This window comes from Camponotus floridanus, unplaced genomic scaffold (genome assembly GCF_003227725.1).
Source record: "Camponotus floridanus strain SB8 unplaced genomic scaffold, Cflo_v7.5 scaffold83, whole genome shotgun sequence".
In the NCBI taxonomy this organism is placed as follows: domain Eukaryota; kingdom Metazoa; phylum Arthropoda; class Insecta; order Hymenoptera; family Formicidae; genus Camponotus; species Camponotus floridanus.
In genome coordinates, this window is record NW_020229853.1 from 256,733 (window position 1) to 283,634 (window position 26,902).

At 32.1% G+C, this 26,902-nt stretch overlaps 1 protein-coding gene across 11 annotated transcripts in view; it reads right to left on the bottom strand.

Annotated features, from left to right (window-relative positions):
- Window positions 1-26,902, bottom strand: part of LOC105248882 (cysteine protease ATG4B) — a 274,541-nt gene that overhangs the window by 218,104 nt on the left and 29,535 nt on the right. For 10 of the 11 annotated variants that reach the window (XR_003123633.1, XR_003123634.1, XM_025414544.1 and 7 more), the window contains exons 2-3: window positions 6,389-6,515; window positions 6,153-6,323 (exon numbers count right to left, since the gene is read on the bottom strand). Coding sequence is in view for 9 of the 11 variants with exons in the window: in XM_025414544.1 (XP_025270329.1) it covers window positions 6,153-6,323; window positions 6,389-6,515 (298 nt within the window). In the remaining 2 variants the exon portion in view is untranslated. Of the gene's footprint in view, window positions 1-6,152; window positions 6,324-6,388; window positions 6,516-26,902 lie in introns of those variants that run through there. The other variant, XM_025414552.1, reaches the window with a different exon arrangement.

Here is a 26,902-nt window from a genome sequence, read left to right on the forward strand (position 1 = left end):
GGTTCCATTTAAGAAATTAAAGGTGTCCTTGACCTGACTTTAACGATGCCATCCAAGGTCAAACCAATGACACCATCTTATGTTCCCCTCAAAACCATACAATTTTTGTCGAAAACGTTTTTCTCTAAAATGCTTAGTTTTTGAAAGAAAAGGGGTGTACGGATGGTCTAGGACACCCTGTATAAACTAGAATGTGCACTGCTATGCTACATAAGCAGGTAGTAAGTCTGAGGCAAATAGATTGTCAGAGCTTGATGTCCTCCTCACATACGTTTACATATATGCGCATATTATTGAAAATTTTAGTACAAGCAAACCTAAAAGTGAATTAATTCTCTCTCTAATATTTACACTTATTACTACTCAAACAATAGTCAGAAGTTTTGATGAAATAAGACAGCGGTAAATGTTTACTTTACGTCACACAGCTCAAAAAATTTTTATTTTCAGAGATTTTTATGTTGTAGAGGACACATTTCTAAGCAATACACCATTTAAATTTTGTGGCGCTCTCTCTTCGTTCCTGAGATATGCAATTTTGAAGTTTCATACCTACTTGTATTATCTTTTCGTTACTTTCTAAACATGTTTATATTTTTGTGTTTACATTTCCTAAGGTCATCTTTCTGAATAACTTTCAGAAAGTTTTAGCCGCTTATTGTTATTTATTAAATAGTTATTAACAAAAAAAGAGTCAAGAATAGAATATAATTTTACAACATCATGTATGTTTAAAAAGAAATATAGGCATATACACACACATGCGGGAAGGGGCAAGGAGACACCGGAGGGTTGCAAGGGGGGCCTTCAGCCCCTCCTCCCGCAACCACCCCGCCGGTAGGGGACGCATTGTAAAGGGTTCAATCACAATGGATATATGCTATAAGTTGTAAAGCAAGGAGCGTGGTTGCGAGAGAGGGGGGGGCTTCGGCCTTGCACCCCCCTCCCGCGCGCGTGTATATGTGTATGTGTACACATATATTTATGATATTTTTTCATTGTATTAAATTCTTAGCGACATGGAAGTCACAACAAGCAAATGTTAACAAAAAAATATAAACACACAACGAAAATATAATATCAAACCGTGTTGAGCAAATGTAAACAAAAATGTGAACACATAAATAAGATATAACAAAAAAAATGACATGAAAGTATGAAACTTCAAAATTGCATATCTCAGGAACGAAGAGAGAGTGCCACAAATTTCAAACGGTGTATTACTTAGAAATGTATCCTCTACAACATATGTGAAAATAAAAATTTTTCGAGCTGTGTGACGTAAAGTAAACATTTACCAAGATAGCTAGCCCTGAGATGTTGTTTTCTCTCGGCTCATCTACAAGCTATAGAGGAACTATAGAGCTATAGAGAATGGTGCATGTGTAGATACGCGTGCATAAATACACCACACATACGCACACACACAGATTGTTACACTCATCGTGTGCAGCAATCAGCTGATCGCGTCGCGCGCCCCACATGATCACCTGTATCGGACGGTGAGTTGCACCGTCCCTGTCTACCTCTTGTACTCGTTCCGTAATTCGAAAACTATTTTTTTTAATAATTTAAAAACTAAGCCTCGTAGAAAATTTTGGTAAAGGGAAAATCGTCTTAAAATTCATTCAAGAATTTGATATTTTAAAGACGCACACTTGTTCTGAATCACCCTGTAAATCAGTACGATGTAAATAAACCTCATATACAATGTTCTTTTTTATCAGTTTATAATATCTCTAAAAAGCGTTAAAATTGTTAAATTTTAACTTGTTATATCTTCTAAACTAATGTTGTTCCTCACTTTTTTTTATTTAGGACAACCTCCTCTATAACATATCCAAGCAGCAATAAAGTCGATGCTGTGTGACCTTTTATGCACTTTTACTCCGAATCTAAAAGAGAAAAATTTATAATTTGTAAAATTTATGATTTTGTACTATACTGAATCCATCATCTTATATTTTTTGAAATCGAAAATTTTGAGATCAGAGATTCAGCGAATGAAAACGGATTTGCAAAAATTTTGGATACAAAGAAAAATATATAGCTGAAAGGGTTAAAATGCATGTAATATCTTATATCTCCTTCGAAATAACTACGCCCCCTTTTTTGATTTGTTATATAATTTATATACAGGGTGGGCCATTTTAAGTGATCCACTCAAATATTTCGAAAAATAATGAAAAATCAAAAAAATGTTTCAGATAAAAGTTGTATGGCTTGAAGGAGGCCATCAGATAGTGGCAATGATTTGACCTTGGAGAGTCATTTAAAGATGACGTAAAGGTAACCTTCAATTTCTTAAATGGAACTCCCTATTTTAAAATAATAAGAGAAATCAATTGGTGTAAAAAAAACACATAGTTGTTTCAAAGAAAAAATATGTATTGTTAATTGCAAATTACATATTTTTTCTTAAAAATAACTATGTGTTTTCTTTACACCAATTGATTCCTCTCATTATTTTGTACATAAAAGTATTAAAGCAAGATAATCGAAAAATGAATATTTTACTAGATATTTTACGGTTTATACAAAATTAAGAAATGATTTCAAGCCTCATAACTCGAAAAGTACTCAATGAAAAAATACTTTATTATAGTGTTTTGGAAAGCTCTCGAGATAAGCTACACGAATATGTAATAAAAAATAGGGAGTTCCATTTAAGAAATTGAAGGTTACCTTTACGTCATCTTCAAATAACTCTCCAAGGTCAAATCATTGCCACTATCTGATGGCCCCCTTCAAGCCATACAACTTTTATCTGAAACATTTTTTTGATTTTTCATTATTTTCCGAAATATTTGAGTGGATCACTTAAAATGGCCCACCCTGTATACAGGGTGGGGAAAAAGTATGGAAGCAAACAATTATTTCCGAAACTATTCATTTTTCGACAAAATGTCTTAGACATAATTTTTATGGTATGAAAAGATGTATTATGTGGCATAGACGGCATGACCTTGAAATGACCCTTACGAGCTGCATACAAATAACGTAAAAAGTTTCAAATGGAACTCGTCAGTTTTTGTTACAGATTCTTGTAGCTAATGTCGAAACGTTTACAAAACACTGCATATGAGCCCCATTCCCTTAAAAACACTCCCAGTTACGAAACAATTGTGATAATTCGTATCGACGAAATTGAAAATAGACAGCGTACGTGTGATTACATGAATGTGTGTAACGCGATTGAACGTCATTATGAGAGATCAGTACAACAGTAGCGATTACTGCAACAAATGGAGAATAACCCGCTTCGATCATTTCTGCCGATACGAAAGACACGCGAAGTTCGTAGAATCAGTTAAGGCGTACATCGAACCGTACTCAAGGAAAGAGATTGCGTGATTCATCCAACCAGTTAAGGTAAGATAAGTGCGATTCATCCAACTAGTTAAGGTAAGATAAGTACGATTCATCCAACCAGTTAAGGCAAGATAAATGCGATTCATCCAACCAGTTAAGACAAGATAAGTGCGATTCATCCAACCAGTTAAGGCAAGATAAGTGCGATTCATCCAACCAGTTAAGGTAAGATAAGTGCGATTCATCCAACCAGTTAAGGTAAGATAAGTGCGATTCATCCAACCAGTTAAGACAAGATAAGTGCGATTCATCCAACCAGTTAAGGTAAGATAAGTGCGATTCATCCAACCTCAGTAAGCAATGTCAATGTGCATACAAATTGTTTGTATCACAATTGTTTCGTAACTGGGAGTGTTTTTAAGGGAATGGGGCTCATATGCAGTGTTTTGTAAACGTTTCGACATCAGCTACAAGAATCTGTAACAAAAACTGACGAGTTCCATTTGAAACTTTTTACGTTATTTGTATGCAGCTCGTAAGGGTCATTTCAAGGTCATGCCGTTTATGCCACATAATACATCTTTTCATACCATAAAAATTATGTCTAAGACATTTTGCCGAAAAATGAATAGTTTCGGAAATAATTGTTTGCTTCCATACTTTTTCCCCACCCTGTATATATTTTTGTATATTGTTTTTTTTATAGAAAAAGCCATATAATTGATTGAGAATATAATTGATTATTCTGTATATTTCTAAAAGACAATGAGTAAAGTAACATGATTTTGACCGTGATGATGGAATCTTTCTTATTCATGTTTTCTTATATTTTTTTATGTCATTAAATCATTATCAAATGTTAATTTCATCATGATATGATGAAAAAATAGCATTAAAGTAGCAGATTTGTAGAAATGTGTAGAAACAAAAATTCAATAATATATTCCTTCTTTTTTACTACTTTCCCTCCTCTCTCCCTCTCTCTCACCCCTCTCCCTCCCCCCTCCCCCTCCCCTCTCTCCCTCCCTCCCCCCTTCTCTCTCTCTCTCTCTCTCTCTCTCTCTCGCTCGCTCGCTCGCCCTATTAATCCTTCTCTCACTTCATATAATTTCCTACAACTTTTTAAAAAATTATATAAAATCTAAACTAAATAACAAAAGAAAGTAAAAGTACTCTTAAAATATAAAAGAAAAGTTTCGAATCAAATTATTTGTTTAAATTTTATAAAAGGTGATGCGACCTTGAGAACACCAAAACCCTTTTTGAAAAAAATTTTAAATGCGTGTAGTACTCGACCAAAGAAGTTTTTGAAGAAAATGAGAGGACGCAACGCTTAGCTGTTTTTGAAAAAAGTGAAAAATATAAATAATTTAATACGAAAAATATTCGGTACATAATTTTTAAACTCATTGTCAACTTCGCTGCTGCTCCAACCGTAACTTGTATACCTGTTTTCATCAGACAACAATTTTATCAGGTAACAATTTTACATTAAATTATAATTATATTTAAATAGTAGCGTAATTATTTAATATATTTTTTTGGTTAATATCGAGTAGAATATATAGAATTGTAAGATTTTATGAAATTGAAATATAAATTAACGACATATCGTAAATAAAATTTAAATTGCCTTTCGTAATGGAAAATAAAAACAAAAAAATAAAATTATTTATTAAATTTACTTCATTTTATAAAAATATTGTAGGTTTCGCGTAAAAAAAAATAAAAAAAAATGAAAAAAGAAACTATCACAAGTCGGAATCGAATCTGTGATTAGCAATGTAGTAGAATCGGGCTTTATCACCCGAGCTATGCCGCCTGCTTGACGATCAATCTAAACTTACCGGTATACAAGATACGGCATATTTTTTACTTTTTTCAAAAACGGCTAAGCGTTGCGTCCTCTCACTTTCCTCAAAAACTTCTTTGGTTGAGTACTACACGCACTTAAAATTTTTTTCAAATCGGTATTCCCAAGATCGCGTCATCCCCTCGTTAGATGTAAAATATATAGAAGTAAATAAAACTTAATTATATAAAAAAAATAAAATTAAAAATGTTTTATTTAAAGTATCAAAAATCAGATATTTACATTTAGTTAGGATTTTTAAACTTTCAATAAAATAATACAATATAAAGAAAAATATTTTTTGTCATTATCATGAGAATTAATTAGTTCGGAAATTGTTTTACAGTTATAATAGGTTTCAAAATTAATCATTTAAATACAAAGAGAAAATATATTCAGATATTTTCATAAATCTGCGCAATTTATTATTATATGTATGAGAATAGGATAAAAAGATTGTGTTCATATACAAAAACGCGAACGCAAGAAGATATTCATATCATTTTGACACAATTCATCATATAAAATTAAATGTAAATTTCATGTCACTCTGATAAATAGTCTATTTTCCAACAGTATCATAAATAAATACTTGAATTAAAAAATTGAAAAAATAAAAAATTTTAAAAATCATTAAATTCTTCAAAAAAATTGAAAACTTAACTCCGTAAAAAAGAAAATAGAATTTTGAAGAAAATTAAAAGAAATTTATGATGATATATAAATTATATTAGAAATTATCCATCATATACTATAGTTTATGAATAAATTAATAAATTTAAACAAAGCAAAAATAACTTAAAAGTCGATCTTGACGAAAATCACTATTGCGATAATATAAATAAGTTGAATTATCATTAATCAAAGTAACAAATTAAATTAAGAAGAAATTATGTTGAAAAATAAAAATAAACCAATTGTTTTTTGTATTTTAAGCCATGAACTTTTCATCCTATCCTTATACAAATATTATTAAAATATTACATACCTAAATGTAATGTAATTAAAGCTTGGGCAAGAACCATCTGACCGCATCTTAACATACAGCCCCAACCTTTGTCAGATGTAAATGTGGAGTTACAACCACCGATGGGAATAAAACCTTTGCGATAAGTAAACCATAGCATGGATCGGATGTCTCTACGTATCATATCGAGCTCTAAAATTTAATATCTTACAAAAATCCACTTCAGCGAAAACATATACATTGATCATTTATTAGACCTTTTAAAGCATTGTATTTCTTGCCAAGAATCCAAATAGGTTCATCTGTTTGCGGTATGTCCTCTGTTTCGTCGAGAACATTTTGAGTAAATAGACTATCCATTATTACTGTCCTCACTGTTAATACCTATAAAATAACAAATACACTGATTTAAAATAAATTTTTGCATTCCTTTTTTCAGATTTAATTAAAAAAAAAACAGATTGTACACAATAAAAGAATTAAAGCCAATGTGCGATAATCAGAGCGGAAAAAAGAAGAGAAAATACATTTTTTTTTCTTTTATTTATTAGTATATTTCAAAATATTTTCTTTCGCTACAATATACATTAAACATGGACCATTTTTTTTATCTATTTTCAGTGTAACATTAATACTGAGCGTTAGAAAATATCAGACATAATAACTTATGAAATTATATTAATCATTTCGCAATTGACGTGCAGATTAGACTATAATATTGGATTAGACAATATTTCACAATAATTTGACGAAGACATTTTCCCAAACAATTCCAATCATTATACCAATGCTATTATATTATTATAGTATTCTAACATAATAAGTCTCAATACATCCATATGTTTGAGTAAATGATGAGGATTATAGAAAATTATTAAATGGAAATCCAATTTTAGACATAATCAGGAAGACACCAGATTTTGCGCTTTTAAACAAATTGATTAGTGACAATACGGAATGTTATACTGCTGCACATAGATGCTATGCATCCTATGATGATTTCAGATGTAATAATGATAAATATAATCTTATCCTGGGTCTTTGGATTATGAACACAAAAATAACAGAGGAAAGAAGAAAAACAACATAATATGTTTGCTAAGTTATCTAATAATGTTCCAAAGACATGGTGCAAGCTTTCTATATCACTTTGCAGATTCAGATCATTTTTCTTAATAAACAAAATCTCGGAGACAAACTTTTTCTAAGAGAAAATTCCTTGTCTAAAATCTTATACACTTTCTAATTAAATTCATAATCAAATTCAAGTCTATAATTCGTTATGAGAAAATAAAGTATTTCTATGCAGTTCTAGTGTCCGGAAATTCACTTTTTTAGTTGCCTACGAATTTGCCACCGACATAAAATACCTCACAATCCTTGCACAAGATATTATATATCACACAGAAGAAATTATCTAATAGATATCTAATAAATATCTAAATGTCTATATGAAGTCCATGTTCTCTATAGATAATTAATAGATATCTAATAGATATACAAAATATCTATATCTCCCGTATTAAAACAGGGATATTATTACTGGATGTGTATCATATATCCATATCCATCAAGTAATTAGCCAAAGATATTCGTTAGATATACACATGTTATCCATGTATTCGTTAGATATACACATGTTATCCATGTATCTTATACACAAAAAACTTATACACAAAAAAAACGGGCTACTAAATAGCATAATTTTTTACAACATCTTTCAATAACGATCAGCAAAAAATCATATTGAAATAAAACAAAGCTCAAATTAAAGCTTGAATATTTCTCTTAAAAATCAAATTCGAGTTACAAAAAATGTTTTACAAAATGACAGACGTCAAAAATAGAGAAATTGGAAACAAATTTTTTTTTAACTATTGCATTGCTTAGGAGAATTGAAATTCCGGTACAAAAATATATGAGTTTTTAAGCTCATTTATTTCCTAACAAATCCATATTTTAATCAATTTTTCACTTCTTTTTTTTTTGATAAAATTTTGAAGAAAATGTTACAAAACAGACAAAAGGCAATACGTACTACTAAACATCTACACATACACACAAACACACGACGCACGCGCACACACAGATGGGATTAGATTCCTGCCACGTCCACGCCGTTGATTCTGAATAACGCCAAAAGCATAACATACATATATATATGTACACGCAAGCATTCACACAAGATTTAAATTTGACCATTTATCTTTATGTGGAGCATCTTGAGTCGAGTTACACTTTAAGATTGTGAAAAACTTTTTGAATTGATTCAAAAAGCTTGAGATGTAAAATATCGTAAAATATGAAGGGAATTGATCCAAATAACTGTTCTGCTTGGTCACTAATTTTGTTTGATTCTTGTAAATAACGAGTTCAGAATTCTCGTGTAACGTTGAAAATGTAAGACAAAGGATAATTGGTAAATATTTACCTTTATACAGCCAGCTACAACCTTTATACAACCAAATAACTTGACCTTGACATATATTGTCAAGGTCACTGCTCTAAGTAACATCCAAAAGGCTTAAGACGTCGCTTGTTTATTAAAAAGTTATAAACAAAAGAAGTTTTATAAACTTCATAGAATTTTTGGACACCATGTACAATAATAGACTTTTCAGGTAAATATGGAGAAAAGGTTAAAATACTTTTATGTCATCTTTTTATTATATCCTATTTATGTGTTTATATTTTTTGTTTACATTTGCTCATCACGGTTTCATATTATATTTTACTTGTGTGTTTATATTTTTTTGTTTACGTTTGCTCGTTGTTCCTTCCATGTTGCTAAGCTATAGAATTATTATTTAGTTTCGCTAAATAAAAATTGTACTTTTCATTTTACCTAAACTTTTAATAAGTGTTTGTATATAACTTCTTGCATTTTTACATAACATATTATTTATAATGTTATCTCTAAGACAAATAATCATATCACCAATAGCTTTGAATAATTAATTAAAAAATTATCAGGTGTACAAGATTTGGATGATCATTTTAAATTACTATCGTTGGATGTTATTTCTTTCTTTACGAAAGACTAAAGAACCCATTAAGACTAGCATTGAATAGTGTTTTACAAAAAAAAATACAATATTTCTCACAAGTTTTTGACAATGAATCAATTCATACTACATACCACTTTCTTTATTTTTAACGAAAAAATATATCAACAAACATTCGTTGCTTTCTTGAGCTCTCTTCTATCTCTCGTTTTTGAGAATATTATTCTGCAAGATTTAGAAAATAAAACAATTAGATACACTCCTTTCAATTTATTATAGATATATGGATGATATAGCTTTGACAATTCCTTCTTCCATCTACAATGAAGTCTTAAATATCTTCTATCTCTTTTCAATCAAGGCTTCAATTTATAATCGAGGAAGAAGACAATAAACTTAAAAAACTTAAATTTTCCTTGATGTTATGATAATCGTGAATAATAATTTACTAGAATTCGATCGAGTATCATAAGTCCATTTTTTTCTAGGAACTATGTAAATTATAAAATTATTATCTATTGTACCATAAGAGAGGAACAATTATTGAATTGATAGATCATTTTATTGCCACATCCGAGATTCTATTTAAAAACCTTCAAATTGATAATCAGCATCCTTTTGAACAATGATTATCTTTTGTTTTACATTTTCAATGTAATACAAGAACCTAACGTCCTAACCTAACGTCTGAAATTGTTATTTATCAAAAATCAAACAAAATTAGTGATTAATCAGAGGATAAACTCTCTTCATATTTTATGATACTTTATATACCAATATTTTCGGATCAATTCAAAGAGTTCTTTATAATCTTAACACGAGATTGTTTTATGTCGATCTTGATAAATTCTGTAGTTTTATTAAAGTTCATAAAGATAAAATACCGAAGTATTCATGTAAGTAACAATTGTACCACAATGTAATGTAACAATTTACTATAAAAAATCTGTGCAAGGATTGTGAAGCGCCTTATCTCAGTCAAACTAATGACAAAATAAAATGATTGAATTTCCAAATACTGAAACTACATAGAAATACCTCACAGTTCTCGGTCATATCGAATCACAAACTAAGATTTTAGACAGAGAATTTTTTTTTAAAAAACTAGTTTCTGAAACGTTATTTAGAAAGGAACAGAAAAATGGTCTGAATCTGCAGAATGATACGGAAAGATTGTACCATGCATTTGCAATAATAGTAGATAATTTACTGAAGATATAAGTTTGCTGCTTTTGTCCTTTACTCTGTTGTTTTTATGCTTATAAACCAACAGCCGAGGACAAGTTTATATATTAGTCATCATTAAGTCTGAAGTCACCATAGGATGCACATGTACAATATGTACACGTTCCGTATTATCAGAGCAATGCAGAAAAAAAGCAGGATCTGATGAGCCGTTCTCCTGATTATCTCTAAAATTGGATTTTCGCTTAATGACTAGCTGCATCCCTATCTATTACTAAATTTTTTTCCGTGTAATAATTCGCTGCGCAATCATATCTTTTCTTATTTTTGAGACATATGGATGTATCTGGACTTATCATTTATTAGAGTATTGTAATAACAGCATTGATATAATAATTAAAATTGTTTAATGTGTTTGCCAGATTATTGTGAAATACAATGTTGTAGTCTATTTACGTCAATTGCGGAATAATTAATATAATTTCATATGTTATTAGCCGATATTCTATAAAATAGCTCAATATTAATATCATGCTAATAATGGACCAAAAAATAATCTAAAACATTCGTATTTAATATATGTATTGTAACGAAAATAAGTATTTTGAAATATAGTAAGATATAACAGAAAAAAGATGTTTCCTCTTCTTTCTTTCGATCCAATTATTTCTTGACATTTACTTGCCAATATTTATTTTTCTAACTATTGTTATTAATTGATCCATTTTTTTTATTTTAATTTAGAGTCTATACAAGAATTCTATATACAGGGCGTTAATTTTAAACTTTGCATCCGTTTATTTAATGATTAACTATTTTTTGCGAAAAATGTCAAAAAACGTCAATTTTGTTTTCGAGGGAGACATTTAAGTACATTAAATACAACAAAATTTTTTCATCCCTTTCGTCAGGATAGCTTCAAAAATCCCTTCAAAAATTTTAAATAGGGGCATAACGAGACAAATAATTACGAACAGTATTAATATTTTTTTATCTGTGATATCATTTTGATACTGTTTGTCTTATTAGATTTATTCATATATAGAAATACGTTTCAGTACAGTACTTTATGATAATGATTGCGTTATATACAAAATTTATATAATGTGAATTTATTTTGTTTAAAACTGTTAAACTTTAAAAATGATATAATAACTTTGTTTAGGATTTATTCTTATAATATATTGTTAGGTATAAATTTTAAAGCATTACAGCGAAACCATCGAATTTTGCAAACTATCATGCGGTTTCGTATTTATCACACTTGTTACCGTTCATTTCACGCGTTTGTCACCTTATATCATTATTGGCATCTACGCAGATCTTTCTTTTGGAATCGTCGTGTTAAAGTCGCGATATTGGAATTTGTTATTTTCAGATCGCAATCGATACTCGATCAGGAAACAGTTTTGTGGACTTGATATGCTATTATTCATTCGTTATTATTTATAATTAATCTTCGTCCGCTAACTTATCGAATTACTTATCGAATTCTTCGGGACCACCAATCGCAATCATCTATTAGGCGTATCATCTGTTAGGCATCTTGTGATTATTCTCGCAATATTATTTGTATTCGCAATAATGATCACAACCCAGATAGCACACAATATTCTATGAATATTCTAATTAGTGCAAATGTTCTTAATTTTGGAATATTCGAATAGAATATTATACAGGGTGTCTGCTAAACATGCGGCAAAATTCAGGGGGTGATTTATTGGGTTATTTTAAGACTTTTTTGTTATCTGATGATTTTCGAAAAAATGCTTTGTTTCGAAAATAAAAGCAATAAAAGTTTTTTGACCAATTTTTTTTTTCTTGTAATTTTCAATAATTTTGTTAAAAAACCTGTATTGCCTGTTATCTATGGAATAAAAAATTGGATACTCTGGAACTAAAAATTGGATTGGACTGTTATCTATGGAATAAAAAATTGGAAATCATTAGATAACAAAAAAGTCTTAAAATAATCCAATAAATCACCCTCTGAATTTTTGCCGCATGTTTAGCAGACACCCTGTATAAATATACGTAGAATGTTACAATCGGAAATCGTATATTTATAATAGAGAAGAACATTCTTAGAATATTCGAGTTTGTTGTGCCGGGCGCGGCACAGGGTGTGGGGTAGCCGGGAGACTCCAACTCAAACCTTTGGACCGTGTTGTCTGTAACTTCTTTATTATTTTTGTATAATCCTTTTTCTTACAAATATATTCACTTGTTCTAATCAGTTTCTTTCAAGCTTTCTCTCTCTCTTTAATATCTTTTTTCCTTGAATCGCCTTGTTCTTATAATTAAATTACAAGTGTTAACAATTTCTTCGGATGATTTGATGTACCATATAACGGTTAGCCCCCGGTATCGCACTATTTATTGATTGATTTATAATTAACGACTGTCCGCCGCCGATTCGCGGTGGACGGTTTTTATTCCCTCGATTTTGAGGGTGTTTTGGAGGGGATCGACATGACCATGTATGGTCATGGAAGTTTTTCGTGGCGTCCAAAGTCCAAGTGCAAGCGAAGAAAGTTCAAAGTCGAATCCCTTCGTTAGCGTTTTCGCGTTTCCGGCGAACGTTCTTGCGCGTGGTTCGCTGAGGTAGCGGTTTTGCGCGGTTGCACGAACGTTCTATTAATATTATCAGTAAAATAAAATAATAAGTTATAGTCTCTCGGACTATAACAAGTTTACTTATTGCACATTTTAAGTGCACATGCAGTTTTGTTGTCGTGTCTTCGCCGTGCCTTTTCATACACGCGTCGTGTGTGTGATAACATATTTTAATCAGAGGTAATTATCCTCTTTCTTTTATTAATTCTATTCTATCAAATATTAAATAAAGTTTATTTTTCTTAAATATATTATATTTTTAGTAATATTTTTCATGTGCTTATATATAACAGTTCATCAGGATAAGACACTTTAAAAATTTTAAGGTTATGCTTGAAGAAAGTCGCACAAGATAACACACATATTTATATAAGGTGGAAAAACTACACCAGTACTGGCAAAGAAAAGAGAAAAAGAAGAGGAACGTGAGACGTTTTTACGGTAAGAATTATTACAAGTAAATTTCTATTATTAAATAATTACAAGCATATTTTTTAAATTTGAACCTTTTATACTTTTTTGTCTAGCTATTGAGAAAATATAAAATAAGTGGAAGAATAATATTGCTAGCAATAATAATACTGCTAGCTATAACTTATAATAATTAGTTTAATAATAAATAGTTTAATTAAAATAGTTGTAAAATAGAATAAAAATGAAACGTACATATTCTAAAGCTTCTTTGTATAGAAAAATAAAAAAAGAAATAGCTGTATGTTTAGATTTTTCACAAAATTGTTCCTTTAATAATGATAATTTATTACATCCTAATATTAATAATAAAACTTCTGTGCTTAATGCAAACACAAAAACGTAGAAGACTTAGAATATATTGATGATAATGATGAATCCAAGCAGGATGAATCACATTCTTTCGTTAATTCAGATTATAATTTATATGATTCGAGTAGCCAATCTTTTGATAATTCTGACATTAACTATAATGATCCAATATATTTGAAACACATTGTAAAAGACAATATCCAAGATACTTTTATTAACAGACTGCGATCATGGGCAGTATCCTATAAAATTCCACATAACACTTTAAGAAGTCTATTAAAATTATTACAATCAATACCAAATATTAATTTGCCTCAGGATCCTAGAACATTACTTTGTACTTCTCGACACATATTTTCCAAATCTATAGCACCAGAAACTTATTTACATATTGGGATTAAAAATGCAGTTGAAACACTTATTAATTTCTTAGATAACAAACCAGAAAAAATTAATTTATTAATTAATATTGGTTTGCCTCTGAGTAAAAGTTCCAACAGTCTTGAGTATTCTCAATATGTATCTGTAATTGGAATATATCACGGTTATAAGAAACCTAATAATGCTAATGACTTTTTATGAGATTTTGTAGTAGAAGCTACAGAACTATCAGAACAAAGTTTTACATATAATAATTATAATATACTATTTTTAATCAAAGCATTTATTTGTGATACTCCTGCAAAATCATTTATTACTCATTGCAAAGGCCATACTGGCTTCTTTTCTGTACTAAATGTATGCAGAAAGGAAAATATATAAAAACAAGAGTTTCTTACCCTAAAATTAATTCTAAGAAAAGAACAGATGAAAAGTTTCGTAGGAGAGCCCAACCTGAACATCATTTAGGAAAATCAATTTTAGAAAATATACCATTTGTTAATATGGTGAATAGTTTTCCTCTCGAATATATGCACTTAATATGTTTTGGTGTAGTAAAAAAGATTTTGAATATATGGCTTTTTGGACCTGCTGCACATAAATTATCAAAAGCAAACATAGAAAAAATTTCAAATTATCTTATTCTTATAAGATCTTCTCTTCCATCAGATTTTGTAAGAAAAACACATTCTTTAAATAAATTTAAACGTTGGAAAGCAACCGAACTTAGGTTTTTTTTTATTATATTGTGGTGCAGTTATTTTAAAAAATATTTTGCCATTTGATAAATACTTACATTTTAGCCTTATATGTTGCTATTAATTCTAATGAGTGTTGAACTCTACACAAAATATCTAGATTATGCACAATCACTACTACAATATTTTATAAAACAATTTATAGTTATCTACGGAGAAGAGTATATTTCACACAATGTGCATGGCTTAAGTCATTGTTGTTGATGATAGTAAGATTTTTGGAAATTTAGATTGTTACAGTGCATTCCCTTTTGAAAATTACTTACAATATTTAAAAAAATTAGTTAGAAAACCTGATACTCCATTGGTGCAAATTATAAATCGTATACAAGAAAATATATTTGTTCACAAAATATATTTGTAAAATATATTTGTAATTAAACCACAAGAAAAAATACAACTGCAAGTAGAACAAGAACATTGTACAGGTCCTTTGCTAGCAGGAAATTTTTCTACTCAATATAAAAAAGCTCACCATAAATATATTTCACTTAGTATACGTTTTGGAGATAACTGTTGTTATCCAAAAGATAAAAGTACTGTATTAATAGAAAATTTTGTTCAACAAGACAATAACTATTATGCAATTGAAAGGAAATTTATTAATAAAACAGATTTTATTGATGAACCATTTAAATCTTCAATTTTGGATATATATTTTGTATACAACCTTAGTGAATTATTAATGTGGTCAGTGAAAGATATTTTGCATAAATTTGTGATACTTCCATATAATGATGTTCATGTTGTGTTACCTCTTATTCATACATTTTCATTATAATCTCTGTGTATTCTATGTGTACTATGTTAACTAAGTATAATTTGAATATTATTGTTTAATAAATTATATGTATATTGCGTTTATAACTTTATGTATATAATATGTGTATATAATATGTAGATTAAGATAACAGCGTGTAGAATAAAATCACAATGGAGTGGACTATAGTACATTTCATTGATGAAGATATGGTCGAAGCCGTACCAAAAGTATGGTTGCATGATAAACTATGTTATTGGCCGCCATATACTTTTCCATGCAAAAGGAGATTTCACATGGGTTTGCAACGGGGTGGGGGTGGGGGGTATGCAGTCTGTGCGTGTACTTTGCAACGCAAACTGGGACTTCACATGGGTTTATAAAACAGTGGGCAACTCAATCATACCTTATGTGAATATTTAAATTATTTTTTCATGTAACAGCTAAAATAGTAGGTTTAAAAAAATGCATATAACCTTTTTTTGTAGAGTTTTCAGCGGCTTTATTTTTTGCTTAAAAAATTTTTTTCTCAAATTAATATTTTCGGAGATAAAAAGCATTAAAGTTGTGAAATTAATTTGTTAATAATTTTTTAACAAACAACGAGCGACAGCTAAAACCTTTTGGATGTTACTCAGGGCAGTGACCTTGACAACATATATCAAAGACGAGGCAATCGAGCTCCCTTCATCGGTATATTTACCGGAAAAAATAAATTTTGTCTCCTACGTATTTCAGCTGTTATAATAAGTGAGTATTATACATACACACATTCACGCGCGCACGTGCGTGTATACAGTGATCCACGATAATTGAGTTCTTTTTAAGTGTATAAATGCAAATTTTTCTGACGCATCAATTGACTATCGAATGGACTCTAGAAATTCTGTATATCTATTGGCTATTAAAATAACATTAGTACATTTAAAAAAAACTGAATTAATGCGGATTAGTCTACAAATAATTAATAATTAATTAATATAATAATTAATATAATATTTTATAATGGCAGTGCAAAAACACATAGCACAAGCACGCTGTGTGACATCGAAGCAGTCATTAAAGCATGGCTTGTAAAAACAAAATTCAGAAATACTAAAAAGATGACATAATCAAATTCATTTATTAATAAGCTATAATAATGCTTATGTTAAGGATGGCATACGAAACAAAAGTTAGAGTTGAAAAGTACAAAAAGAAATTAATTTTGCTTTAGGAAACGAAATTCAAGAGTAAAACTATATCTAAAACTCGCAGAAACAAAATTCATTGATTGGAATTGCAGTAAATCAAAACTCAGTGCTAAAATAAAATAAAATAGATCGAAAAAGTACTGTGGAGATGAGATGAAATATTTTCTTTCAATTTTGCCTATTTTAATCATTCTACAACAAAATTAATTTTTTTACTGATATATTTAATTTAATGCTGGATGCAATATTATATTATTTCAAATATAAATTTGACTCTCAGCTGATGTAAAATTTTCATTTTTTATTTCTATTTTGTACTGATAGAATTATATGATAAAATTATATGAATGAAATCTGTTTTTAGTTTTGGTATTTTTGGAATTTTATTTTTTATGCCATTCCTGATTTACTTATATGTAATAATTCCTGGTCATTTATAATCGGTACAAACAACTTTCTTAATATTTTTTATCTACATTTAATTTTTTAAAAATTAATTCTAATGAAAAATATATTTATGTTTATTTTCTTAATTTTATTGATTATTTTTTTGTGCGATCAATAATTTCTTAATTATTTTTAAAAGAGGTGCAATATTTATGTATCAATTTCTATTAGTATTTACTTACTGAAAATTAATATAATACAACATTGTAATAAGTTTATTTACGAAATATTGTAATAATTTAAGTTTATTTACCAAAGAATATGTGATATTATAAGATAATTATAATAACAGATATTTAAAATTTATAATTGTTTCTAATTTTTATTCCTAATGAACGAAAATTACATTAATTAAAACATTATTTCAAATACACCAATTATTTATCGTGGTCTATGCATAACTATTCTGTGTACAATAATTGTAATTAAATTGTAGATATATGCAAATACATATATTTTGATAGAAAAAAAAATAGAAAAATAATACTAAAATCATAATCCGTTTATGTTAACAGATATTTTGATTTTGTAATAATTTCCTATCTATTTTTTCATTCAAATACGCGCGTATTTGCATTAATCTACAGTTTAATTATAATAATTTATGTGTAGCTTACAATTATCTATACAGAATGTCCTATAAATATTTCCTAAATATTCCTAAAAATGTGTTTTGCATATTACAAGAATATTTCAAGGAATATTATATATATGTAGTCAGCATATTACAAGAATATTTCAAGAAATATTTTATATATGTATTCAGCATATTATAAGTAGTCTCATTTTATTATTCTCTGCACATTTTTATAATGTTCTTTTCATTATAACAGAACATTCTTAGAATATTTTAATATTCTCGGAAAATATTGATAGAATCTTTATAGAATATGTTTGTGCTATCTGGGAAAATTCGCATTAGTGATCTATCGGACAATGTACCGAACTATACTACCTATATAACTCGAGATCTCTGTCTGTACAAGCCGTAACTGCATTATCATTTATCTTACATCGATACATCGAACGTAACACTGTCTCTTCTTTTTTGCAAAATTTAATTAAAGTGAAATATATTTTTACAAATCATAAACTCTCTGCGGATATCTGAAGCGATAACCTTCCACATGATCATTAAACATTCAAAGTGAACTCAGTCTTAAATTTAAATTATAGAATATAAATTTGATCTTTTAGGCCATACGTCAAAAAAGACTTGTTTTCAATTCTCGATATTAAAATAGTATTGATGTTGTTCATCGACATTGTATCGACATTATATCGACATTGGAGGATCTATTTTGGTAATTATACATAAAAAGAGCCCATCTTCGCAAATGTGTTATTGATATGTTGTCAAGATCATGTCTCTGATTAACATTCTTAAAGTTTTAGTCGGCGATCGTTCTTTATTTAAAAGTTATTAACAAATAAAAGTACGAATTATTAGTTAAAGTGATGAAGGGCTTCTGCTCACAGAATCTTTTTTAAACTTATATTAAAAGATAGGTATTGATGAGAGGAATCAAGATATATCACTTCCATTTTTTAATTTCGTATTTTAAATTAAATTTCCTATTTTAATTTTATTTCCCATTTCCTATTTTAAACAGAGTTATAGGTAAAAAACTAAAGTCATTTGAAACGCGTATGTTTGCATCTCGATAAGTAGAGGATTAGAAACTGTTGCTCCATATGGAACTATAGGAGATAAATTAAAACTATAGGAACTATAAGAGAAACTATAGGATGAAAAACTATAGGATACAAATTAAATTCAAATTTTCTATATTTGTCAACATTTGTCCACCCCATTTAATAACATCTCCTATTGCATCCATGCATACACTATGCAAAACGAAGCAAAGTTCACTCTACATCTAATCTTGACTCTCATTGAGAATAAAGTTTGCTTCGTCTTGCAAAATAAATGCGTGGATACAGTGGGTTCCGCTTACTTCCTTTCTCCTCTCTTCTCCTGTTCTCTACAGGGAGGTTCCATTTCTGAGAGATATAACCTAACTTAACCCAACTCACTATCCGAGAGATGGGATGGATCTTGTTTTGCATGAAAAGTATATATGTAAATACAATGGGTACCACCATCTCCTACGGGAGGGCTTCACTTTCAAAAGATATAACCTAACCTAACCCATGCCCGAGAAATGGAATAGACGTTACTTTGCATGGAAAGCACATGCGTGAATACAGTGAAATCCACTTTCGTAAAACCTTCAGAATGTTAATCAGAGACATGATCTTGACAACATATCAACGCCACATTTGTGCAAAGGTGGATCCTTTTTATGTATAATTATCTTTATTTTCTTTGCAAGAACAAATGATAAGTTCAATGACGCGTTCGCCTAAATTCTATTACGCGCGACAACATTTCATAATGCTATTTTCCAAAGATATCAGAAGCTTGAAAATAAAATAATTCTTATCGTGAACAAGAAAGCATATATCATATGCCTATCTAAAAAACAAGTATTTTCTCACTTGTGAGAATAATTAAAACGACATGGCAGATTTTACGACTGAGATCCTGGCGATACACAAAAGAAGCCTTCATTGGCGAACAGTACAATTGGACACGTTGCAATTGCACACCGTTCATTTAGACACATATCTTTTGCGCGCCGTTCAATTGGACACGTTGCTTTTGGACACAAAACTCAATTTTCCATAATTCAAAACATAGACGTACGTATGTAGAAGACTTGAAATTTTTATCACTTTATTAACTTTTTATTTTATAAACGAATGACAAATACAGTAAATTTGCGCACAGTTCTTTTGCACACAAACTTTTTATGTAACAATGATTGCTGAAGTGTAATTGAGATTATACACTGCACTACCCAAACATTCTTCAGTAGTGAGCATAATATCATTCCAAGCTACTGTATCTAGAAGATCGATCTCTCAAAAATCAGTATCTAGAAGATACCGTATCTAGAAAATATCTTAAAATTCCACATTGGATTATAGTTCAGATATATACTTTACATTGCATTACGGCTTTTCCGATACACATATGCCGTAGCTGTCTATCTTTAACTAGTTAATATTGATAGTTCAGTTACCTTGTTCCTTATCACTAAAACAAAATCTCATTTAATCTCATTTAAAATGATAAATCTTGCTCCGGCTGCAATTATCGGCTGCTTATTTATTAACTAATTAAATTTGTACACTCAGTTTTTCAGCTTTAGAAAATCGAACTGTTGGACTGATGCAACGATTAATATCGTGTGGTTAAACCAAATTTTATTTCGTTGAAAAATATTCGAATCATGTTTTCGCAATTCAGATTCTTCTTCCTGAAATCATGTCCCAACAAAGGATAATTCAGCAAACTGTGTTTCTTCCAGTTTAGTTCTTAACGAAATCACTCATCTTCGTTTATGATGATTTGGTCCTTCGTGGTTGATATATTCCTGATTATTGATCCAATTGTGTTTACAATTAACACATAACACTCTTCTGGAAGAGCGTAATTAACATGTGTTTATATCGTACAAATTATGGAAAAATGAGATCTTATGTCTTTGATCTTTCTTAGATCTTTTCGTCTCTTGATTATGATTATTCCAAATGACGCTTTATGAAAAGAATGCGTATTTCGCGAATGCTCAGATTCGTCCTGAGACGATCATTCTTTCTCATTCCGCGATTCTAACAAGGGAACCTCGCAAACCTAGAAATTATGATTTTAATAAAACTTTACATAAAATGTAAAGTTGATAATGTAATAAATAGATAGGGAATAAATAGACAAATTAAGAAGTTTTTGATTGCGGTTTAAAAATTATTTTAAGGAGTGAAACCATCTCATATGTAAAGCAATCTTTTGCTTTTCTAAATATATTTTAAAAATTATTCGAGATATCAAGAAATATTTTATACAAATTTTATGATTGAAACATCTGTATTTAAGCAAATTAATAAAATTTTAGAAAAATAATTATTTTCATAAATATTATCAAAAATTATTTTTTAATATGTATATATTAGGTAGTAAACTTAGTTTCCGCGGTTCACATTTAGATGGACGTTAATTGTAGGTGTAATTTACTTTGACATCTGAATGCATCTGCATTTTAGAGGTTAGACATTTGTTAAAAAAATTCAGTGCGAAAAGATTAATTTAAGCGAACAGTATTATTTTTTTCTTTTGATTAAACTTTTGAAAAACATGGAACGTGATAAGTTGTTTTTTCGACATGTGCTGCTTCATTACTTTGATTTGAAAAAAACTGCAGTTGCAGCTCATAAATTGCTTGTCGAAACTTATGGCGATTGTGCTCCATCGGAAAGAACATGCCAAGAATGATTTCAGCGATTTAAGAGTGGTGATTATGATGTAAATGATAAACAACGCTCAGGTCAACTGAAAAAATTTGAAGACATCGAATTGCAAGCATTATTGAACGACAACTCAGCTCAAACGCTCCAAGAATTATCTGCAGTATTAAATGTTACTCCGATGGCTGTTTCCAAACGTCTACATGTAATGAGAAAAATTCAAAAGGAAGAAAAATGGATACTACACGAATTAACCGAAAATGCCATTGTGAATCGCTTAAACATCTGCATTTCTCTGCTCGCCAGGCAGCAAAATAAGAGTTTTTTGTGGCGCATTGTGACTGGCGATGAAAAGTGGATCTATTTTAACAACCAAACGCAAAAAGTCATGGATGAACCCCGGTCAACCATCAACATCCACACCAAAGCGAAATATCCATGGCCACAAAGCAATGCTCTGCATTTGGTGGGATATGCAAAGCGTCGTTTACTACGAGCTACTCAGACCGAACGAAAGTATAACGGGGGATCGATATCAATTACAATTGAACCGTCTGAATAAAGCATTGATGGAAAAAAGGCCAGTAGTAGCCAACAATCGACGCAAAGTTATGCTTTTGCACGACAACGCTTGACCACACGTTGCAAAATCCGTCAAGGAAACATTGATGCAGCTCAAGTGGGAAATTCTCCCGCACCCAGCGTATTCACCAGACCTTGCTTCTTCAGATTATTACTTGTTCCGATCGATGCAGCACGGCTTGGTGGATATACACTTCAAAAATTACGAGGATGTGCGAAAATGGATAGATAAATGGATTGCTTCAAAAGACCAATCGTTCTATCACTGCGGAATCTACTTATTGCCAGAAAGAAAAATGGGAAAAATGTATAGTTATCGAGTGCAAATACTTTGATTAATGTATTTTTTGCTTTTGATATCGAAAATGAATTTTTTAAACAAAAAAACAGCAGAAACTAACTTTACTACCTAATAATATTTTATAATACTGTTACGCGCGCGCCCGAGTCGTCACGGCCCTGCCGTTGTCCGGATCCCGTCGGCAAGAAGATTGTTTACAAACAACGACTGTCAGCTGAGTTCGGTTCCAGCTGTCTGGCTGCGCGGACGCGAATTTGTATCGAGCCGCTAATTTTGTGTATTACCGTTCTGTGTTACCGTTTGTGTTGCCCTGTTTTGTGCATTAAAGTTCCTAGTTTCTTTTAAAAGTGTCTCTTTATTTCGCGCGACTCGCGAGCGGCCGATTTCTTCGTGCGCGACTTCGATATTTATCGAAGTCCTCGCCGCGGGCGTAACATTTTGGGGGCTCGTCCGGGATAGGACGGACAAAATGGATAACTGTGAGAAAGTGACCGACAAACGTGAAAGAGTGATGGCGACAATAGCCGCGAAAAGGAGGAGGAGGGAGCAGTCTGAGCCGCCGTCGGAGGGACGGGCGACGGAACCGCGGGCGCCGGAGGCAGCGGCGACGGAATCTTCTGCTCTGCACACCGTCCTGCAGGAGATGCGGCGGATGCGCGAGGAGCAAGCGCGACGCGAGGAAGAGATCGCCGCGATGCTGCGCCATCACGACGAAGAGATCCAGCTTCTACGCGGGAGCCGGCTGCAGCCGCAGCCTTCACAGCTCCTTCCGAGTTTAGACCGGGGTCTCGGGAAAGTCGCGACTCAGAAATGCGAAACGAGACCGGATATAGACTTAAGCCGGACACGTTCGACGGGACGGTTTCTTTGCGGGAATTTTTCTCGCAATTCTCCCTGATTGCGCGCGCGAATCGTTGGGACGACGCGACGAAGACCGTAGTGTTAGCGTCGTGTTTGAGGGGAAAGGCGCGCTCTGTTTTGGAGTCGATGGAGGATTTGGAGACTTGTTCTTTTGAGGAACTAAAATCCAAGCTCGAATTGCGTTTCGGTGAGGGGCAATTGTCTCAGAATTGCTATACGCAATTCACCAATAAAAAACAGAAATTCGGGGAAGATTACGCGACTTTCGGCTAGGAGTTAGAGAGACTTGCTCGTTTGGCCTACCCCGAATGCTCATACGCGGTGCGAGATAAAATTGCTTGCGCATAATTTGTTTCGTTGCTTCTCGACGGATTCGTGAGGAGAACTCTCCAGCTGGAAGGCATAAAAGGCTTCCCTGAAACTGGCCGTAGAAAGGGCGAAGGCCATAAAAATAATTCAGGGGGAGAATTTTGAGAGGAAAAGGGATTTCGAAAGGCGCTTTGAGAAAGGGAAGGGGGACGCGCGAACTCATGAGAAGAAAAGTAAGGAGGAAAAAAACGGAAAGAAAAAGGGAAACGAAAAGGGAAATTGAAAAAAATCTAACACGAAGGAATGTTGGCTTTGCGGGAAAACTGGACATTTCCGTGCAGAATGTCCTGATAATGTGGGAAACACGGTTTAGTTGCTCTCGGCGGGGGGGAGAACAACTGGGAGGAGCGAAACCCCGCTGTATATAAATCGTATAGAGTTAAACTCGGACTGTTTCAATTATAAAGGGAAATTAGACGATAACGAGTGTAATTTTAAGATAGATACGGGCTCCGATATTTCTATTCTTAATAGGAGGTTAGTTAGGAAAGGTAAGCAGAGATTTCCTGTAAAAAAGGGCACAATTAATTATCCTTCTGGGGAGGAGGTCCCCATCAATTTTAAAGTAAGAGCGACAGTGGCTCTGGGAAAATTCACCAAAGAAATTTCTCTGTATGTGCTGGAGATGAAAAAGGACTGCTTATTAGGCGTAGATTTTCTGAAGGAGGCTGGTTTGGAAAATGTTTTTGGGGAAACTTTCGGTTTTTCGGAGTTTGTGGAAAAGCAGAATCTTAATTGCTCACGGATCCTAAATGTTTCCGAAAAAGTCCTTTCCATTTTGAAGGAACTTTACGCAAAGGATTCTGTGGACTTGGATAAGTCTCAGAAAGACGTTTTCGCGAGACTTTTATTCGAATATAAAGACATATTTTCCGAAAAGATTATTGCTGGAAATTGAGATATTTTGTCTCATGTTATTAACCTAAAAGATTCTTCTCCCATAAAGCAGGTTTCTCGTCGTATTCCTATACAGATGCGGAGTGAAGTCGATAAAATAATTGAGGAAATGAAAGATCAGGGAGTCATTGAGGAGTCACAAAGCCCCTGGACTTCTCCTGTTGTTTTGGTCAAAAAGAAAGATGGAACGATAAGATTTTGTGTGGATTTTCGGAAATTAAACGAAGTAATGAAAAAAGACTCCTATCCCTTGCCTAAAATAGACGAAGTGCTCGACCAATTTTCAGCTAATTCTTGGTTTTCCACTTTAGATCTTAAGAGCGGCTATTGGCAACTAAAAATTCATCCCGCGGACAGGGAAAAGACTGCCTTTTCTATCGGGCGTGGATTGTGGCAATTCACCGTAATGCATTTCGGACTGTGCAACGCCCCCGCTACTTTCGAATGTTTAATGGAAAAAGTTTTGCAAGGATTACTGTTTAAAATTTGTCTGGTCTATTTAGATGATGTAATTATTTTCGGAAAGGACTTTCTTGAGATGACGGAAAATCTTAGACAAGTTTTTGCTCGGTTACGTTCCGTCAATTTGAAAGTAAACCCGAAGAAATGTATTCTTTTCGCGAAGAAAGTGAAATACTTAGGGCACATAGTTTCTTCGGGAGGCGTTACCAGAGATCCCGAAAAGATTTCCGCCGTGAGGGACTGGCCAATTCCACATACTAAGAAACAACTTCGAAGCTTTTTGGGGTTCTGTTCTTATTATCGAAAATTTGTCAAAGGATTTTCTTCCTTGGCTAAACCTTTGTATACCCTGACGGAGAATCAGGCTAAGTTTTCTTGGGATGAGCAATGTCGGAATGCTTTTTTGGAATTGAAACAAAACTTATCTTCTTCCCCTACATTAGCTTTTCCAAAGGGAGAGGGAGAATTTATTTTGAATACCGATGCTTCAAATGTTGGAATTGGTGCAGTCCTATCACAGAATCAGGAAGGGAAGGAAAGAATAATCGCTTATTTTAGCCGCGTATTAAATAAGACCGAAAGGAACTATTGCGTTACACACCGAGAACTTTTGGCGATAGTAGATTCTATAAAATTTTTCCGACATTACCTTCTAGGACGAAAATTTTTGATCCGAACGGATCACGTTTCTTTGAAATGGCTTCTGTCCTTCAGAGATTTAGAAGGGCAATTAGCACGTTGGCTGGAGAGACTCCAGCAGTACGAATTTGAAATTATTTATCGGAAAGGCCGGATCCATAAAAACGCCGACGGACTTTCCAGATGGCATTGTGAATCTTCTGGCTGTGTGTACTGTTCCAAGGTCGAAAAGAAGAATTCGAGGGAGCTTCAAACATCCGTCGCTCGGATCCTTCTTACAGGAAACACTACAGGATTGGGAAAGAGAGCAATCCGAAGATCCGAGTCTCTCTTTGATTTACCATGGAAAGGAGACAGGCATACGCCCACTCCGTTCAGAGATACCCGATGGAGATGTTTCCGCCCGAGTTTATTGGTCCTATTGGGACGCAATAAGTTTGGAAAATGGAGTTCTCTATAAGAAATGGGAAGCGCCAAATCTCAGATCAAACATCTTTCAGCTTATTGTTCCTCGTAAGCAGATTGATCGAATTTTAGAAGCGGCGCACGATTCTTCTTCTGGAGGACACTTTGGGGTCAATAAGACTTTGGATAAGATACGCAAGCGGTTTTATTGGGCCACTTGTAAGCAGGATGTACAGGAGTGGTGTAGAACCTGCAAAGTATGTGTGTCAAAGAAGGGCCCTTTAAGAAAAGGAAAGTCCCCGTTACAAATATACAGGGTGGGGAAAAAGTATGGAAGCAAACAATTATTTCCGAAACTATTCATTTTTCGACAAAATGTCTTAGACATAATTTTTATGGTATGAAAAGATGTATTATGTGGCATAGACGGCATGACCTTGAAATGACCCTTACGAGCTGCATACAAATAACGTAAAAAATTTCAAATGGAACTCGTCAGTTTTTGTTACAGATTCTTGTAGCTGATGTCGAAATGTTTACAAAACACTGCATATGAGCCCCATTCCCTTAAAAACACTCCCAGTTACGAAACAATTGTGATAATTCGTATCGACGAAATTGAAAATAAACAGCGTACGTGTGATTACATGAATGTGTGTAACGCGACTGAACGTCATTATGAGAGATCAGTACAACAGTAGCGATTACTGCAACAAATGGAGAATAACCCGCTTCGATCATTTCTGCCGATACGAAAGACACGCGAAGTTCGTAGAATCAGTTAAGGCGTACATCGAACCGTACTCAAGGAAAGAG